Source organism: Megalobrama amblycephala, linkage group LG15, assembly GCF_018812025.1.
Source record: "Megalobrama amblycephala isolate DHTTF-2021 linkage group LG15, ASM1881202v1, whole genome shotgun sequence".
Lineage (NCBI taxonomy): Eukaryota > Metazoa > Chordata > Actinopteri > Cypriniformes > Xenocyprididae > Megalobrama > Megalobrama amblycephala.
The window spans coordinates 14,692,026-14,711,835 of record NC_063058.1 but is presented as its reverse complement, the minus strand read 5'-3'; the positions used below and the strand labels follow the sequence as shown (position 1 = coordinate 14,711,835).

Sequence of the window (19,810 nt, the reverse complement as noted above, 5' to 3'; positions counted from 1 at the left end):
GTGTATTGCACTTCAAAAAATTAGGTGGCAATACTTTAATGTTTTGGATATTTTAATTTAAATGCAAAAAAAATAAACATTAAATTAGTATGATATTTCAGGAGTGTGTGTGTACCAGTGCCACTTCCAGGGTGTACGTGTGTCAGGGGTCCGATGTGACTGGAAGGGGTCACTCTGGCAACCCCACCACAGGAAACAGGAAACTGAGACACCACATATCTCTTCTCCAGCTTCTCTCTGACAGACAAACAAAAAATAAAGTTTATTATATATAATAAACAATGACTGGATCCTAAATGTCAAAGATTTTTTTATAGAACATGATTTCCCTGCAATGGCACCTAGATGGCGCTGTGTACAAAAACATTCAGTGCATGTGCATAATTCTGCCAGAAAACTGATCATCTTTGTGGATACAGACAGCTTTGCTTCAAGAGTTTGCTTCAACAAAGTTGTCTGATTAGCAACACTAAATATTTTAAAATATAGTCAAAGTCTGTTAAAATTAGGCTGGTTCAGGACTGGACACATTTCTTACAGGGCTTTTCAGTTCAACTTTACCATGTGGAGTAAAAATAAACACTAAGTTTCAGTTAGTGTCAGTGAGAACCGTTTAATTAAGAACCACTATAACCTTGCATTTGTTGTTGTTTCCATGCATGGAAAACCTTCTGAGGATTATTTCCTGTTATCTGTTTGATATCTTCGCTCCCACAGCTCTACCTGAGCAATGGAAACTTGCTGATGTGAGAAATGGAAAAAGAATTAGAATAGTGTGTTTTCACCAAGGAATAGTGGTTTGCTCCACTTCCATGCTGATGGTGAACTCTCAATGCCAAACTCTTATCTGAAGGAAGCGATCTGCCCTGCAATAGTGTAATTGGCCATTTACCAACATGCTCTGTTAATAGCTTGAAAATTCACAAATTGGTAAAATGCTACAAATATGAGTCAACAAATATGTTAAAGAAATAGTTTGGTAAAAGTATCATTCCTTGACAAAGGCTACTAGCCGAAGCATTGGTGAATAAATACTCAGCCTATGCTTCAGTGAGTTTGCAGTTGTTTCCCTTTTACTATACTGCATTTTTCTTCAACTTGCACCCCTTTAGATGTGCGTTTGTACGGAAGAGGATTAGGGCCAAGCAATAATAAAAAAAATAAAACCATCTCGAGATTAAAGTTGTTAAATTTCGAGAAAAAAGTCAAAATAAAATGTTGAGAATAAACTCATTAAATTACGAGAAAAAAATCATTAAATTATGAGAAAAAAAGTCGTTAAATTTCGAGAAAAAAAAGTCAAGATAAAATGTTGAGAATAAACATTTTTTTAAATTACGAGAAAAAAGTCGTTAAATTATGAGAACAAATTCGTAATTTAACAAATTTGTTCTCATAATTTAACGAATTTGTTCTCGTAATTTAACGACTTTTTTCTTGTAATTTATTGACTTTATTCTCAACATTTTATCTCGACTTTTTTCTCATAATTTATTGACTTTATTCTCATCATTTTATCTCGACTTTTTTCTCGAAATTTAATGAATTTTTTTCTCGTAATTTAATGAGTTTATTCTCAACATTTTATCTCGACTTTTTTCTTGAAATTTAACGAGTTTTTTCTCATAATTTAATGAGTTTATTCTCAACATTTCATCTCGACCTTTTTCTCGAAATTTTACGAGTTTTTTCTCGTAATTTAACAAGTTTATTCTCAACATTTTATTTCAACTTTTTTCTCGAAATTGAACGAGTTTTTTCTCAAAATTTAACAACTTTAATCTCAAGATGGTTTTATTTTTTTATTATTGCTTGGCCCTAATCCTCTTCCGTATGTTTGCTATGCCTTATTCGCCCTACTAAAGAAATAGTTTGACCAAAAAATAACTAAAATTACCATCATGTCGTTCCAAACTTACATGCTGTTATTTTTCTAACTAGGAAAAAGTAACTATTAACAGAAATGGACTGAATAAAAGTATTAATTTCTTAAAAAGAAAAAAAAAAAAAAAACTTACAGACCCCAAACTTTTGAATTACAGTCTATGTATAGACAGTATATTTTAAAATATTTTTTCTAATTCTGAGTAAAACAATGACAATCCAGAGTGATTCACTAAAGAGTTTTAGCACTTTTGCATAAAAGAATCAGTTCTCATAATCAACGTGTTGGATGCTGGAGAAATGGGCAGGAATAAAGATCTGAGTAGACTTTGACAAGGGCCGAGGCGACTGGGTCAGAGTATCTCCGGATTGGCAAGGCTTGTGGGTTTCTCCCGGTCAGCAGTGGTGAGAATTTACCAACAGTGTTCCGAGAAGGGACAAACCGGGGACAGTGTGTTGGGCACCCAATGCTCATTGATGCACGAGGGCAATGAAGGTTATCCCATCCGGTCTGAACTAACAGAGGGTCTGCTGTGTCACAAGTCACACAAAACTTAAATGATGGTCACTGCTGCATATGGGCGGCATAGCCACAGACCAATCAGAGTGCCTATGATGACCCCTATCCTCCATCGAAAGCAACTACAATAGGCACGTGAGCGTCGGAACTGGACCTGGGAGTAATGGAAGAAGGTCGCCTGGTCCGACGAGTCCCATTTTCTTTTATTTCACGTGGACGGCCATGTACGTATGCAGCATTTATCTGGGGAAGTGATGCCACCAGTGTGCTGCTCTGGGCAATGTTCTGCTGGGAAACCCAGGATCCGGCCATTCATGTGGACATGTATTTGACATGTGCTACCTACCTAAACATTGTTGCAGACCAGGTACACCCCATCATGACAAAGGTGTCCCCTGGTGGAAGTAGCCTCTTTCAGCAGCATAATGCACTCTGCCACACTGCATACATTGTTCAGGAATGGTTTGAGGAAAATTATGAAGAGTTCAAGGTGTTGCCCTGGCCTACAAATTCCCCAGATCTCAATCCAATTGAGCATCTGTGGGATGTGCTGGACCAACAAGTTCAATCCACAGTAGCTCCACCTCACAAACCACTTGACCTTGAAGGATCTGCTGCTACGTCTAGGAGCATATTAGGCAGGTGTCTTATCTATATGTGTGTATATATATATATATATATATATATATATATATATATATATATATATATATATATATATAATATAGTTTAATAAGGTGCTAAATGTGCTAACTGTTTGTGTTTTTTACTCCCGTGAAAAGCAGACGTAAAAGAGACGTTTGTCTATATTGAATGAATGTTTCTTTGGAGGTTTGTCACACTATACACACAGATTTAAATGTTTCAGTTTCATATTATGAGCACAAACCACACTCACTTCTGAAGCTCTAGCTGAGTCTTCAGTTTCTTCTTGGCCCCCTGAGTGAGGTCGTACTTGTTGAGATCCTCTTCTGTGAGAGCGAGGAACTGAAAAAGTGAATAAAGAGATCATAATTTAGATAAGTTGTAGTGGGAGAGAAATGTTAGGAAGGAAAGATGTATTTCTTGGCTGCAATATCCGAAATCTGTTCTCTAAACATCTTTTCCAATAAATTTAATCTCTTATCTGAGAGATGATTCTCATACCTCTAAGGAAAAGAGCCACTTTAATCACGTACCTCCTCCATGGTTAGCTGTTTGAAGACAGGGTAATATTTATGCAACCGCAGTTTACGAAGCCAGTCCAGGATGCCGTTCTGCTCCGGGCTGGGCTGCTGGGATTGGGCTCCAGGGTTTGTGAGGTGTGTCTGTGGTGGACTGCCCTCTCCCATGGGTACAGCAGTGCCGGGGAGGATGGCCACTGCTGTCTGAGGGGGAAGAGGGGGCAGGTGGGCAGGGGAGCTCTGTGGGAGGGGGGAATGGACGCTTAGGACAGGCTGGATGCTGGCGACACCACAAATGGGCCTGGAACAGAATGAAAGAGGATTATGGATGGAGAGAAGAGAGATGTGTTAGTGTTTAGGGTGAGGGGTTGTTAAACTCACCTGCTCACTCCCCTATACTGAAGTAAACAGCCCAGATCTGAAAAACATGGTGAAAAAGTATGATTAAGACACATTTGACATGAAAAAATTCAATTGAATGAATTTATATATATATATATATATATATATATATATATATATATATATATATATATATGTCTATTCAGGACCATTAAAATGTAAAAAATTGATAGTATTAATTAAGCACATTTTACCCCCAAATACCATAATGCACCCAACTGTTTTTAAATAGAGTGCCTCAGGGATGACGCATTTTTGTAGGCAAAACCCGGAAGCGAGTTAGCATTTTAGGACTTCCGGTTCCAACGCCGTAAAGTCTACGGGTTTTTTGAATGGGTTTTTGCTAAATCGCCTGAAATAAGGTCTGTGGTTAACAAAGCCTCTAAATACTTTCACGTTTTGATCTATGACAAAAACACACCAGTTATAACCCACTTGTGATTTTTTAAAACTTTTACTGTGTCTTAAAATCGGCAGTTGCTAACAAATTGCTAAAAGGGACTACTTCCTTTGGTGGGGACTTTAGACGTCATCATTAAAAACGGGACATTTGGACAGCATTTCTCATGAAAAAGTGGATAAGTATTCATAACAGCACAGATCATAATCAGTGAGCATGTTTTTAAATAAAGTGGTTTTCTAAATACAGTTTGAGGAAGCTTGGTGGTGACGACATTGATCCGCGACCATGGTGTGCTGTAGTCCGTTTATAGCCTACTGTTAGCCTTTTATATCTGACGACTTTATTTAGGCTTCAAAATCTTTAAATGTTGTGTTAACTTGATAGGCAAAACGTGTAAGTGTCATAACCCTTTGTTAAACTCAGAGCTTATTTTCTGCGATTTTCCAAAAGTTTATGGGAAAAATGCATAGGCTTTCAATCGAGGGAACCCGTGCGCCACTAACTTCCGGGTTGGCCTACAAAAACACGTCATCCCTGGGGTACTCTATTGATTCGATTATAATTTTTAAAATATTAAAATAGTTTTTGCTGGGATTTGTGAGCTTTCATTCAATGTCGGTATGAAATTGTTTAGTCAAAGGACCGGGCTCATTTATTCCCCTCTTAACAAGACTTATCCTCAAACACTTTATCCTCATACACTTCATTTTTGAGTTTTTTTCTCCCCATGAGCCCAATTCAGGGGTAAGGCTACAAAACCGATGTTTTAAAGCTATAAAAGCAGTACAGGCCCAGCTCTGCACCAAATGGACCATTTGCACTTATATTATTCCAACTACAGGCTACTGAGATGTAAACAGTTGTAATAATTATAGTGCCCATAATGATTTGTTTGTTTCTTATTGTATTTAATGGCTAATATAGGTGAAAATACATCTGCAATGACTATTCTACAATACACATAATAAAGAAATAAGAATTTTGCACTTATTTCTATGCAAGGGGGTTTTCGTCCCTTCCCCCTCCACTAAAAATAACATCACAGACACACATCTAGGTTCTAGTAGCCTTTCGTCCTATTAATAGTTTCCCAAGATGAGGTCACTTCTGAAGCATCTCAGCACAAGCAGGTCAAATCAAATTCCATCTTAGCTGAAACAAACTCCAACCCCGTTTCCCCAAGACATGGTGTGGTCCTGAAACAAACCTCTATGGCGACGTGGGAGGGATGAACCATTGCGAGTGGGGAATAAGGGGCTTACTTGTGCTAGTAGGGAGCTGCGGTGCGGACGAAGTGCTGAAGAAGAAACGGACTTTGTCGTGTTTGAGAACATGAGGCGGAAAAGAGGTCAAGCATCTGTGGGATTGAGGAAAAATCCACAAATTTAATACAACTTTTTATTAGGTTTTAATATAGCAAAAACTAAGGCTGGACAAATACAAATAACATACAAATATACAAATAATATATTTACTTTATTTTAGGTGTCTTTAACTATGTACTAACATTTCGATACAATGCACTTATTGTGTACATAAATGTCTGCATTGTACTTGTATTTTAAAAATACCTGCATGTAATTACAGCTGTAATTAATTTCTGTTATTACCTCTATAATTACACTGTTGAGCCTTCCCTTACAACTTAACCCACCCTTAAAGGTGCCCTAGAACCTTTTTTTAAAAGATGTAATATAAGTCTAAGGTGTCCCCTGAATGTGTCTGTGAAGTTTCAGCTCAAAATACCCCATAGATTTTTTTTCAATTCATTTTTTTAACTGCCTATTTTGGGGCATAATTAGAAATGAGCCGATTCAGGGTGTGTGGCCCTTTAAATCTGGTGCTACACGCCCCAAGAGCTCGCGACTGCCTTAAACAACATAAAAAAAAGTTCACACAGCTAATATAACCCTCAAAATGGATCTTTACAAAGTGTTTGTCATGCAGCATGTCTAATCGCGTAAGTACAGTGTTTATTTTGATGTTTACATTGATTCTGAATGAGTTTGAGGCTGTGCTCCGTGGCTAATGGCTAATGCTACACTGTTAGAGAGATTTATAAAGAATGAAGTTGTGTTTATGAATTATACAGACTTCAAGTGTTTAAAAATGAAAATAGCTACGGCTCTTGTCTCCGTGATTACCTTAAGAAACGATGGTAACTTTAACCACATTTAACAGTACATTAGCAACATGCTAACGAAACATTTAGAAAGACAATTTACAAATATCACTAAAAATATCATGTTATCATGAATCATGTCAGTTATTATTGCTCCATCTGCCATTTTTTGCTATTGTCCTTGCTTGTTACATAACAGTCGGTGTTATGTTGAGATTCACCTGTTCTTCAGAGGTCTTTTAAACAAATGAGATTTATATAAGAAGGAGGAAACAATGGAGTTTGAGACTCACTGTATGTCATTTCCATGTACTGAACTCTTGTTATTTAACTATGCCGAGGTAAATTCAATTTTTGAATCTAGGGCACCTTTAAACAAACCCATACCACCAAACCTGTTCCTAACCTTACCCGTATTCCACCTCGATAGCAGAACAAGTGTTTTGCAATACAACATCAACACAATAAGTACATTGTACTTATTTTTTTATAAGTACATAGTAGTTAAAGACACCTAATATAAAGTATGACCTACACACACACACCTGGGCAAAACACTAAGCATTTAATTGTCTTAACCACAAATTATTGGTCAGGAATTAGCAAAATTTAAGCAAATGCACTACTTAAAGTGCCTTTGCCGTCTCTGAAAAACATCAGGCTGAATGAAGTTTTTGGCAGAATATGGCAAGTTTGATTCATAGTCGATCAGCAGAGTTGTGTGGAATGATGAATCAATGAAACACGAGTTGGATGGTGATGCTCCACTGTGGTGTCTTCGGAAATCTGGTGAGAAATATAATAATAAATGCATCTCTACCACAGCGAAGCATTGAGGATTGTGCGGGGAGCCTTTTTATCTGCTGGTATTGGTGAACTACTTCACTGTGAAAACTCATTTAATGCTTTGGAGCATAGGAAAATATTGCAGAATGGCTTGCTTTCCACATATGAAATGTTATCCAAAGAGGAATGATGTTATTTTTATCACACTGCAAAGACAACCAAAGAAGTTGCCTGAGAACAAGTCCATTAGGCTCATGTTTTGGCCTGGTCATGGTCTCACATTAAACTCAAACTAACTGGGAGACATTTTTCAACAACTCTTGAACTATTTGAAGCCATTAACATTGAGTGGCACAACACCGACTCTTCTTCCAGTAAGAAGCTGTCTGCAAGTTTCATACCCACACGGCTATCTAGAAAACAAAGGGGAAGGCTATTTTGTACTAATTTACTTTATCTATAGTTTTTGTGCAATGCTTTCTAATTTCCTGACCAGTGATTTGTGGTGTGTGTGTGTTCAAGAAACATTTTATTATTATCAATGAAAGCAGTGCTATTTAATATTTTTGTAGAAACACATTTTTTGTCAGGATTCTTTGATCAATAAAAAGTAAATAAAAAACAGCATTTATTTAATTTTATACATAAATGTTCTTTAGTCACTTTGATTAATTTAAAGGATTAGTTCACTTTCAAATACACTTTTCCTGATAAATTTACTCACCCCCATGTCATCCAAGATGTTCATGTCTTTCTTTCGTCAGTCGAAAAGAAATGAAGGTTTTTGAGGAAAACATTCCAGGATTTTTCTCCTTATAGTGGACTTCAATGGGCACCAAACAGTTGAAGGTCATAATTAGTTTCACGGCAGCTTCAAATTGTTCTACACGATCCCAGATGAGAAATAAGGGTCTTATCTAGCGAATCGATTGGTCATTTAAAAAAAAATGTTTTTAAAAAAAAAAAAAAGAATGTTCTACGCCTCCCTATTCTACTTACGGAACGAACGCGGCGCCAGTTTTGTTTTTTCCCGTAAGTAGAATAGGGAAGGCGTAGGACATTCAGCGTAAGCGTTATGAAGAATGCGGAAGCGGAAAGTACGTTCAAGGCGATATTTTGTTTATAAAGCATAAACGGTTGTATTTTTTTCGAAAATGACCGATCGTTTCACTAGATAAGACCCTTATTCCTCATCTGGTATCGTGTAGAACAATTTGAAGCTGCAATGAAACTAATTATGACCTTCAACTGTTTGGTGCCCACTGAAGTCCAGTATAAGGAGACAAATCCTGGAATGTTTTCCTCAAAAACCTTAATTTCTTTTCGACTGAAGAAAGAAAGACATGAACATCTTGGATGACATGGGGGTGAGTAAATTTATCAGGAAAAGTGTATTTAAAAGTGAACTAATCCTTTAAATCTGCAGTCCGTAAGTTTTGCCTCTTTGTCGCCATCTCTGTTTGAAACCTGCAATTGCAGTTATTTGTGGAATTATCATCTTTACGTGGGTTGTGCGTCAGCACGGCTCCTCAGAGCAGATGAATCAAATGTTTGCTGTCAGTCACCGCATTGGTGTGGATTCTGTACTTCAGAATCACAGATTCTACATCTTGGAAGTATGACCAAAATAAGAATTTTCACCGAAAATGTCATCTGAACAAGTAACATGTCTGCAACTTTTGTTCCGACCAACAGAAAAAAAGCATTACAATAATTCACGCTGCCAATGGTGATTAAATCTAACGATCGCTTAGCTCGGATCACGTCAAACCGTGCATATTATTATTACTGTTATACTTTGTTCTCAAATTGTTCATGTTAACAACATCAGCATTACTATGACTATGTGTATATTAGCGTTACCTGTAGATTTCAATTTCTGTAGCCACTCTGCAGTCCGAAGTCTTTTGCTTTTGACTACGGGTGAATCTCCAAATTGTCATTTGGACCTTTCTGGATTACAATCCGCCATCAAATTGATAAATTTAATTATTCCAGCTGCTGTGAGAAAAGGCTATAAATGATCCACCACCAGCAGTATCCTCACATGCCATATAGCCTACTAGCTGGGACTCCTTCTTTATGTAAACAGACGTGACGTAATGACGCAAAGACGAACGGCTGCATGCTCGAATTTCCTGTGAAAACCCACCAGTACTGATTTTATTATAAAACATTATTACAAGCTTACCATTGTGAATCGGGCTAAGGTAAGAACATAGTTTTGAACACTGGCTGGTTATGTACTTGCTCAAAAATTGATTTTGGATCATTTTAACCCAAAAAGTTACGGACTGCAGCTTTGAAAAAAATGAATTTTAAAACAATCTGTCTACAAATATATTTTAAATATTACATTTATAACCCATCCCTGGTTAGAAAAAAACAAACAAAAAAAAACATGAGAATAGGTGTATCTGTTTGTGCATGTTAGGATTCAGAAGAAGAAATACCGAGGATCTAGGTCATGAGTGGAATCAAGTCCAGGCATCTGAGGCAGAAGTTTCTCCAGACATTCATCAGGAAAGAGTTGAGAGAGCTGAAGAGAGAGAACAGAGACACAATCACACTGTTTCCCACTGTTCATTGTTGAGCGCTGACAGGTTGTAAAGATTCAATTGCTTCCACTTTCCAGCACTGATTATTCTTCAAAGCACATTGCGACTATGCAACTTTCTGGCGGTTCCAGTGATGGGCAAGAAATTACGATGAAAAGGAATGCTAATGTTTTATTTTTAAGACATTTCGTCTTAGCTCAACTTTTCTCACACTCATGTAACGACACACACATGACTGTCACTCACCTGGGAGATGAACTCCAGCACTTCCTGAGGGGTTTTGCTGACAGTCGACAAAGTGGAGTCGGACCACAAGGCCTTCAACCAAGAGAGAAGTATGACAAACATAACATGCCAATTACATTTTGGCAACAGTTATTCTCTAAAAATAACACACAACTACAGAAAGGACCTCTTTTTGCTGGAGATACAATATAGAGAACATGCAGGAGATTTTGGTTTTTACGTCTGTACTAGAAACTGACGCAAAACTCACCTCCAGGATGTATTCTGTTGGTTTGTCTGATTTGTGTGTAACTCCTCTTAGTTCAATTCTTTCAACATAAACTGAAAAAAGACAAGCAAAAAAGACAAGCGCCATGGGTATAAAGTTCAAATCTGTTTGTTTACAGAAGACTTTGTTGCATATGTGAGAAAATCCTCCAGAACTTAAAGGGATAGTTCACCCAAAAATCATTTACTCACCCTCAGGTTGTTCCAAACCCAGATGATGGTAGCCATTGACTGCCAGAGTATTATTTTCCTACTATAGAATCCTACTATCGTCAACTGTTTGGTTTCCAACATTCTTCAAAATATCATACAGGTTTGGAACAACATGAGGGTGAGTAAATGATGACAGAATTTTCATTTTTGGGTGAACTATCCCTTTAAATGCTGTTCTTTCTATTCTTCATAGAATCTTTTAAAAAATGCATCACGGTTTCTACAAAAACATGAATCAGCGCATTGATAATAAGAAATGTTTCTTGAACACCAAATTAGCACATTACTATTCAATACTGGGTATATTTAGCATGAAATCCCTCTGAAATTGGAAATTATTCTTTAAGAGGTAACTTTAAGCAATATCTTGCTCTAGCTTGCTAGTATATAAAAATCATATTCACTACAAAATGGAGATTTGTCTTGAACTTGGATTGTTTTCACTCTTGCATTCCACGCAACAAAATACAGTTACATTTACCCTAGATAACTGAATGAGTTACATTCACTCCCCAAGCATTGAATAAGAATTAGACATATACTCTGCGAAATGTATTATGGTAGTATTATCACAGACTGTTTGGATTCTATTAGAGAAGAGGAGTATGTGAGAAAATCCTCCAGAACTTAATAACCTCTCAGATGGTTTCTGACAGGTTAGAACTCATTTGAGCATATTTAGCTAAGAAGGAAGAACCTGAGAGGTGAGAATTCAAGCCTCCAGGCAGTTAATTTCACAACATATTTTGATGGCAAACCAGGGACTTTACCACTTTGAGATGAAGTTCTGATGTGAGCATCAGAGAGTGAAAATAAGGAGGGACAGAAGACAATAGATATTGTTTCATAACTTTGCTATCTTGGGTTAGTTCACGCAAAAATGAAATTTGTCATCAATTACTCACACTCATGTCGTTCCAAACCCATAAGACCTTTCAAATTAAGATATTTTTGATAAAATCTCTGTTTGTGTTTTTTTTATCCCCCATAGAAAGCAACATAATTACCGTAATTCAAGGTCCAGAAAAGTAGTAAAGACATCATTAAAATAGTCAATGTGACTACAGTGGTTCAACCTTAATGTTATGAAACAACGAGAATTTTTTTTGTGCCCAACAAAACAAAATAACTTTATTCAACAAATTCGTCTCTCCCGTCATTCTCCTACGCTATTTATGTTCAGCGTTAGGGCTGGACGATTAATCGAAAAGTAACCGAAACCGAAATTCAGAACCTCTAACCGACGTAATTTTCCCATGTCGGTTATTCCGGTTTTTTAATCCTGTTAATACTTTCCCCTTAAAAACATTACCGCGTGTGTAGCCACATGACTCCGCCCCGTCCAGTCAGTGGGATAAAAGCAAAACACAGAGGTGAACGCCGGTTCAAAACATAGTGATGGCTCGTGAACGGTGAGCCTTGCGTCTTCACTAAACTTTGTCAGTTGTATTTGTTTTAAGGTTTGTACATTCAAGCGATTAGACGATCAGATGTATTATTATTCCGAGGTATCGCGCTCGCGCAGCTGCATTGTGGCGCGAACACTCGACTCATACAAACAGTAGCTGCGCAAAACGTGAAGATCGCACGCACTGAGAGGAACGCAGAAACTAGTCAGCGCTGTCCAGTGATTTATCACTTAAGGAGCTTAGAAACTCAAAACGTCTTATAGCATATATTGCCTACTTAGTTTTGGAGTAACCATTTACAACCCACAGCTTCACAATGAACAGAGAGACGGTATGACTAATTCACACGCAATTTCTTGTACTGGTACTGTGCTAATTTATCTTTATCTAATTTACAACGAGCAGAAATCTGTAAGAAATGTTATGAAGCATAGATAAAATAACTGCTGAAAGTGAGCTGTTATGTCAGATCACTCTTTAAATAGGAAAAAATATCCCACCTTTTAATAGTCAATCATATTTACAGTACTTGTCACTGAACTATGAGGGCAAAAAAAAAAAAAAGAAAAAAAAAAAAACAGAAACAAAATAATCGTTCATTAATCGTAATCGAGGTGAAATGTTCAATTAATCGAGGTTTTGATTTTAGGCCATAATCGTCCAGCCCTATTCAGCGTTTCCAGGTTCCACGTCAAAAAAGAATTCTCGTCACTTTATAACATTAAGGTTGAACTACTGCAGTCACATGGACTATTTTAACTAAAGTCTTCACTACTTTTCTGCACATTAAATGACGGTAATTACATTGCTTTCTATGGGGGATTAAAAAAAAAAACTCTCAGATTTCATCAAAAATATCTTAATTTGTGTTCCGAAGATGAACGAAGGTCTTACGGGTGTGGAACGACATGAGGGTGAGTAATTAATGACAGAATTTTCATTTTTGGGTGAACTAACCCTTTAAACGGTTTGATTTTTGCTATATACCACTGTTCAAAAGTTTGGGGTCAGTAAGAGTTTTTTTAAAAATTAATACTTTTATTCAGTAAGGATGCATTAAATTGATCAAAAGTGACAGAAAATACATTGAAAATGTTACAAAAGATTTCTAATTCAAACAAATGTTGTTCTTTTGAACTTTCATCAATATTCATGAAAAATGGATCAACATTCAGCTTTACAATCACAGGAATAAATTACATTTTAAAATATATTCAAATACAAAACAGCTATTTTAAATTGTGATTTTACAATATTACTGTAATAATATACTGTTTTTCTTTTTGTTTTTTTAAAGCAGCCTTGGTGAGCATAAGAGACTTCTTTCAAAAACATTAAAAAACCTTACCAACTCCAAACTTCAGAATGGTAGTTTATGTGATATTCATATATTACAAGTGTGCCTCTCAAGTGTCCAGCTTAAGTGTGTACATATGCACACACACACACACACACACACACTCACACACAGGCAAGCAGGAACACATCCGGAGTCTGCTCACCGTAAACATGGGCAAGCATGTTAAATATACCCTGCAGTGTCAGCACTTCCTGTAGAGTGTGTGTGTGTGTGTGTGTGTGTGTGTGTGTGTGTGTGTGTGTGTGTGTGTGTGTGTGTGTGTGTGGACAGAGAGAGCTGAATGTTATTCTGTGAGTTCTATGCATCATGTCAAAAGATCCGAGAGCAGTAGATCGCCTTCAATTCTCTTATTCTGAGATTAGCCATTTCTAAATATAAGATCGAGCAACTAGCACAAAAAAAACATGTGGTCCTCAAAAAAGACAGTAAGTCATAGAGATTTGGAACGACATGAGGGTTGGTAATCGATCACAGAACTTTCTTTGTTGCTGCACCGACACACTGACGTTTAGAGCTTTTTCATGGTCTCATCTCATTCCGCATCTCCGGCAGGCGAGTGTGAGCTCATCTGGAATGTTCCGGAGAGTAGGAGGCTTTTCCCTTCGGCAACGAGAGATGCCTGTCTGCTCCTCCCAAACCACCCACCAAACCCCTCATTACACTGTGTGTTTTTATATGTATGTGTGCGCCATGGAGTGAAAGTGAACCACAAACCCAGAGAGAGGTCACTGTCAGAGGAGGAAGAGGTTTGTGAAGTGGTTTGAGACGACACACACACACACTGCAGACGGACAAATGCCAATGTGTGAAGTACAAAGCGTTTTTCATTCTCGAAGAAAATAAATCATTTTAAGAGTGTTTGCTCAACTGCACCAGCACTAAAACATGTCGGATGTTACAATTATATTGAGGTGTTTTAATGCTGTTTACGATTAAGATTTTTTTTTTTTTTTAAATTTTAAAGTATTTGCTTTAAAACACTCTTCTATCACACTAAAATATTTAAAGGTGCCCTAGAACCAGTTTTTACAAGATGTAATATAAGTCTAAGGTGTCCCCTGAATGTGTCTGTGAAGTTGCAGCTCAAAATACCTCATAGATTTTTTTTATTAATTTTTTTAACTGCCTATTTTGGGGCATAATTAGAAATGTGCCGATTCAGTGCGCGGCCCCTTTAAATCTTGCGCTCCCCCACCCCCGAGCTCTCGACTGCCTTAACCAGCATAAACAAATTCACACAACTAATATACCCCTCAAAATGGATCTTTACAAAGTGTTTGTCATTCATGCTGCATGCATGCGTCGATTCCTGTGAGTATTGTATTTATTTGGATGTTTACATTTGATTCTGAATGAGTTTGAGGCTAGTGCTCCGTGGCTAACGGCTAATGCTACACTGTTGGAGAGATTTATAAAGAATGAAGTTGTGTTTATGCATTCTACAGACTGCAAGTGTTTAATAATGAAAATAACGATGGCTCTTGTCTCCGTGAATACAGTAAGAAACGATGGTAACTTTAACCACATTTAACAGTACATTAGCAACATGCTAACGAAACATTTAGAAAGACAATTTACAAATATCACTAAAAATATCATGATATCATGGATCATGTCAGTTATTATTGCTCCATCTGTCCATTTTTCGCTGTTGTTCTTTCTTGCTTACCTAGTCTGATGATTCAGCTGTGCACATCCAGACGTTCTGCCCTTGTCTAATGCCTTGAATATAGGCTGGCATAATTTTGGGGGCGTACATATTAATTATCCCGACTGTTACGTAACAGTCGGTGTTATGTTGAGATTTGCCTGTTCTTCGGAGGTCTTTTAAACAAATGAGATTTATATAAGAAGGAGGAAACAATGGAGTTTGAGACTCACTGTATGTCATTTCCATGTACTGAACTCTTGTTATTCATCTATGCCAAGGTAAATTCAATTTTTCATTCGATGGCACCTTTTACCACATCAATTCTCTTGTTGGCTATGCATTTTTACACTACTGTTGTAACAAAGCAGACTATAAACAATTTAAATAATTCATGAAACACAGAGAGCCTAAAAGAAGCAGCACATAAAACATGAAAATCCTGTAAAACAGAAAGGCAAAATGGTTTAAATATTACACATTACTGTTTTATTTTATATTAATTTTTTTAAATATTAATAATAATAATAATAATAACAATAATAATGTTATTTATAATATATATATATATATATATATATATATATATATATATATATATATATATATATATATATATATATATATATATATATATATATATATAAAAAGCATATATTACAATAATGCATAATATAAATGCTCAATGTACCAATATATTAATAAAGTATCAATATATATTATATATAATGTATAAATATTAATATATATTATTATTACTACTACTAATAGTTATTATTAGCGATATATAAAAATTGGTGTAATATTAAAAGAGTGAAAACTACAGCAATAATATTCGAGGACACAGCACAAACACATTGTTCATTATCCTCCCCCTCCCTCTGACCTTTCACTGCAGGTATCATTGCACTTTTCAACCTTCGCTCACTGCGCAGGGGCATTATGGGTACACACCTGCCATCTCTCCTGTCCTCCCACGTGAGCTTTCAGCACTGGGCTCTAATAATACATGGATATGCACAGGTGCAGCTGACCTGAACAAGTGTTTTCTTTCATCTGTCACTTTTTGCTTCTTTCTTTCTTTCTTTCTTTCTTTCTTTCTTCACCTCTCCTGTCTGAACCTTCTGAAATGATAGAGGTTGATTGTCTATAAGGCTACGTTATATTGCTTTGAATGTTTTAAATGACATTATGGAAAAGTTTCTTGATAACTACCATTCAATGGTTTGGGGACAGTAAGATTTTTTTTAAAAGAAATGTGCATTAAATCGATCAAAAGCGACATTGTTACTATATATTATATATATATATATATATATATATACACACACATACACACACACACACACACACACATACACACACATACACACACACACACACACACATATATATATATATTTTTTTTATATATATATATATATATATATATATATATATATATATATATATATATATATATATATATATATAATTTATTCCTGCCACAACAAGAATAAATTACATTTTATAATATTTTAATGTTTACTGTATTTTTGATCAAATAAATGCAGCCTTCTTTCAAAAACATTAAAAAATATTATTGACCCAAAATGTTGAATGGTTGTATACATCATGCCAACAACACCAACAAAAAATCCTTACAAATGTAGTTTTTAAATTATATATTTTAGAATAAATTAAATGTTATCATACACAAAACATACATATGATGATTATATAAATATTAAATGATAGTAATAATTAATGTTTGAAATGTCGCCTATAAACATTTTATCATACAGTTCATTATTTTTCAAATAATTAACATTCATTTTATGAGGAAACATTTAATTTCCCAGAAAGATCTAAATTACCCCCAAAATTTCTTTGTCAGTACTGATTTTAATAAAGTTTAAAAACAATGTGATGTTATCAATTTTTTGATGTGATTGAACTTAGTTTAGAGAGAAATATGTATAATCTGTTGAGGAAAAAGTATAAATATTTAAGAAAAAACAATAATATAAAAATATAAGAATAATTGGCCAAAACTTATGATGTGATGATCATTTGTTTAGTCACAAAACTTTTGAGTGACTCTGTTGAATTTCTTTGAAATGCAATTCAGTAATTTCCTTTTCTCCTTTCATTCCAGTTCAAAGTCAACATCCTGTCAGGCCAATCCAATCACTCATGAAAGGTCTGTTCATGACTCAGAAAGAGGAACTTGAGTCTCCGTAATACTTCTGCACTCAGTCGTACCACACAAAATAACTATTCTTTTTTTTTTAGATAATGGATCGTTCTAATTCACTTTTTAAATAGCACAAAATGCCTGCAGTACTTCAACCAATCTGTTATTTGATCTTGAAAGTCTATGTCCATAATGAGAGGTGCACCAGGTGATGAGACAACAAATTTAGCTTTAGTTTCTGTATTCAACAAATGTCAAAATAAATGTGAAACGTCATTTAAAAAAAAAAAAAAAAAAGTCAAAGTACATTTGTCAAGCTGCCCTAAAAGTTCCGGTCAAACAGCCCACCGCATTTGTACATACATAGGGTTGTCATGGTACAAAAATTTCGGTATCAATACCAGTAAAATTTCTGGGTTCTCTGTACCAATTTCGGTATCAGAGCAAAAGCGGTTAAATTAAATACTTTTAGAAAATTTGTCCCATTTGTCTCATCCATTGGCTATTACAGTCAATCATCGTAGTTTCTGATTTAATCATACATTTAAATATGGTTGTCAATCCAATTGTGACTGGGTAATAAACAGAAAGCAAGAGAAGAGACTCCCTTTATAATTACTAAGACTGTCATTCTCTAAAGCACAAGCTCACTCAATTCTGCACTCTCACAAAAACTCTAGTTATAAAAAAGATTTCTTAATTGCACAAAGAATCTCTTATTTACATTGTTTACACTCTTCGTTGGTTATAATGAAATTATTCGCGAGTATGGAGCTTGCGTTAAACAAAACAAAACGTGCATTTTCAGCAGTGTTAAAGGATTAGTTCACCCAAAAATTAAAATTCTGTCATTTATTACTCACCCTCATGCCGTTCCACACCTGTAAGACCTTCGTTGATCTTCAGAACACAAATTAAGATATTTTTGTTGAAATCCAATGGCTTCGTGAGGCCTGCATAGGGAGCAATGACATTTCCTCTCTCAAGATCCATAAAGGTACTAAAAACATATTTAAATCAGTTCATGTGAGTACAGTGGTTCAATATTAATATTATAAAGCGACAAGAATATTTTTAGTGCGCCAAAAAAAACAAAATAATGACTTATATAGTGATGGCCGATTTCAAAACACTGCTTCAGGAAGCTTCGGAGCATTATGAATATGCTGTTCAGAGCGCCAAAGTCACGTGATTTCAGCCGTTGGCAGTTTGACATGCGATCCGAATCATGATTCGATACACTGATTCATTATGCTCCGAAGCTTCCTGAAGCAGTGTTTTCACTATATATATCACTATGTAAGTCGTTATTTTGTTTTTTTTGGCGCACCAAAAATATTCTTGTCGCTTTATAATATTAATATTGAACCACTGTACTCACATGAACTGATTTAAATATGTTTTTAGTACCTTTATGGATCTTGAGAGAGGAAATGTCATTGCTGGCTATGGAGGCCTCACGGAGCCATCGGATTTCAACAAAAATATCTTAATTTGTGTTCCGAAGATTAACGAAGGTCTTACGGGTGTGGAACGGCATGAGGGTTAGTCATAAATGACATAATTTTAATTTTTGGGTGAACTAACCCTTTAAGCGGATTCTGACTAATTTAATGACTAGCACCTCTGATTGGCCATTGTGTTCACGCACTCAACAGATATGATTGGGATTGGCTCCAATGCTCAACGCTTGTAAAAACACGCTGTACATATAAACCTTTGACGCTCAGAGACCATTGAAACAAACACGAACAAGAGCGTTAAAAGGCAGCGTGTACCAAATATACGCATCGGTAGCCTACTGGTACAGGTACCGGTATGTTTGACAATCCCAAAATGGTCACAGTGATTTTGCCAACATTCCTGTCTGAAAATTTAGCCCTTACCATTTCCCTACCCCTAAATCTAACCCTACCCATAACTTATCCCTAAAATCAGAGGGAAATGATAGGTGAATAAGAATGGTGCAGAAGCCCCTAACCCTTAATTGTAAGCCTAAACTTGACAATTAGCCTGTAAACTTGTCCCTGAAATCTGACTGGTTGATTGAAATGTTCTAGGATCAACAAAGATTGTGATCCAGCAACATCTTGTACTGAAATCATGTTCACCACCCTAAAACATCTCTCTGTCTCTCTCTCTTTTTTACTTTTTTAATACACTCCCAACACACATACCTTACTCTCTATGCTTTGTATACTTTAGATGCCCTGAGGGCTTGCAGTTGCTGCATACCTGATGCCAGGCCAGCTAATCCGAGGCATTCTCCCATTCTTACAGCTCTTGTTACCCAGCAAGCATTAGGCTATAATACACACATACTGTACGGACGCAATGATAACTCCACAACCAGACAAACGTACAAGAACAGACAAGCAGATCTGGAGTCATGGACGCAAGCACATCCCAACATTAACTCGACAAAACAGCAGATCATGGCAGAACTTCTGGGAATTTCCAAGGATCCTGAAAATATCTTTGTTATCATTGTGAGATCTTGTGAAGAACAGCTATTTGGACCGTCTTGATCCGACTCTTGTACATTTAAGCCTCAAAGGTTTTAACAAAGTCAATATCCAGAATCGGAGTTGAGTACGTTCAATTAAAGACGATAAATATTTCTCACATTTGCATGGGTGTAAATGAAGCCTTG

General features: G+C 36.1%; 1 protein-coding gene across 2 annotated transcripts in view; it reads right to left on the bottom strand.

The window, feature by feature from the left end:
• Positions 1-19,810, bottom strand: part of zcchc14 (zinc finger, CCHC domain containing 14) — a 37,717-nt gene that overhangs the window by 6,603 nt on the left and 11,304 nt on the right. For both annotated transcript variants that reach the window (XR_007180040.1, XM_048158439.1), the window contains exons 3-10: positions 10,335-10,405; positions 10,085-10,156; positions 9,734-9,819; positions 5,635-5,729; positions 3,949-3,985; positions 3,583-3,868; positions 3,303-3,391; positions 116-237 (exon numbers count right to left, since the gene is read on the bottom strand). Coding sequence is in view for 1 of the 2 variants with exons in the window: in XM_048158439.1 (XP_048014396.1) it covers positions 116-237; positions 3,303-3,391; positions 3,583-3,868; positions 3,949-3,985; positions 5,635-5,729; positions 9,734-9,819; positions 10,085-10,156; positions 10,335-10,405 (858 nt within the window). In the remaining variant the exon portion in view is untranslated. The remainder of the gene's footprint in view (positions 1-115; positions 238-3,302; positions 3,392-3,582; positions 3,869-3,948; positions 3,986-5,634; positions 5,730-9,733; positions 9,820-10,084; positions 10,157-10,334; positions 10,406-19,810) is intronic.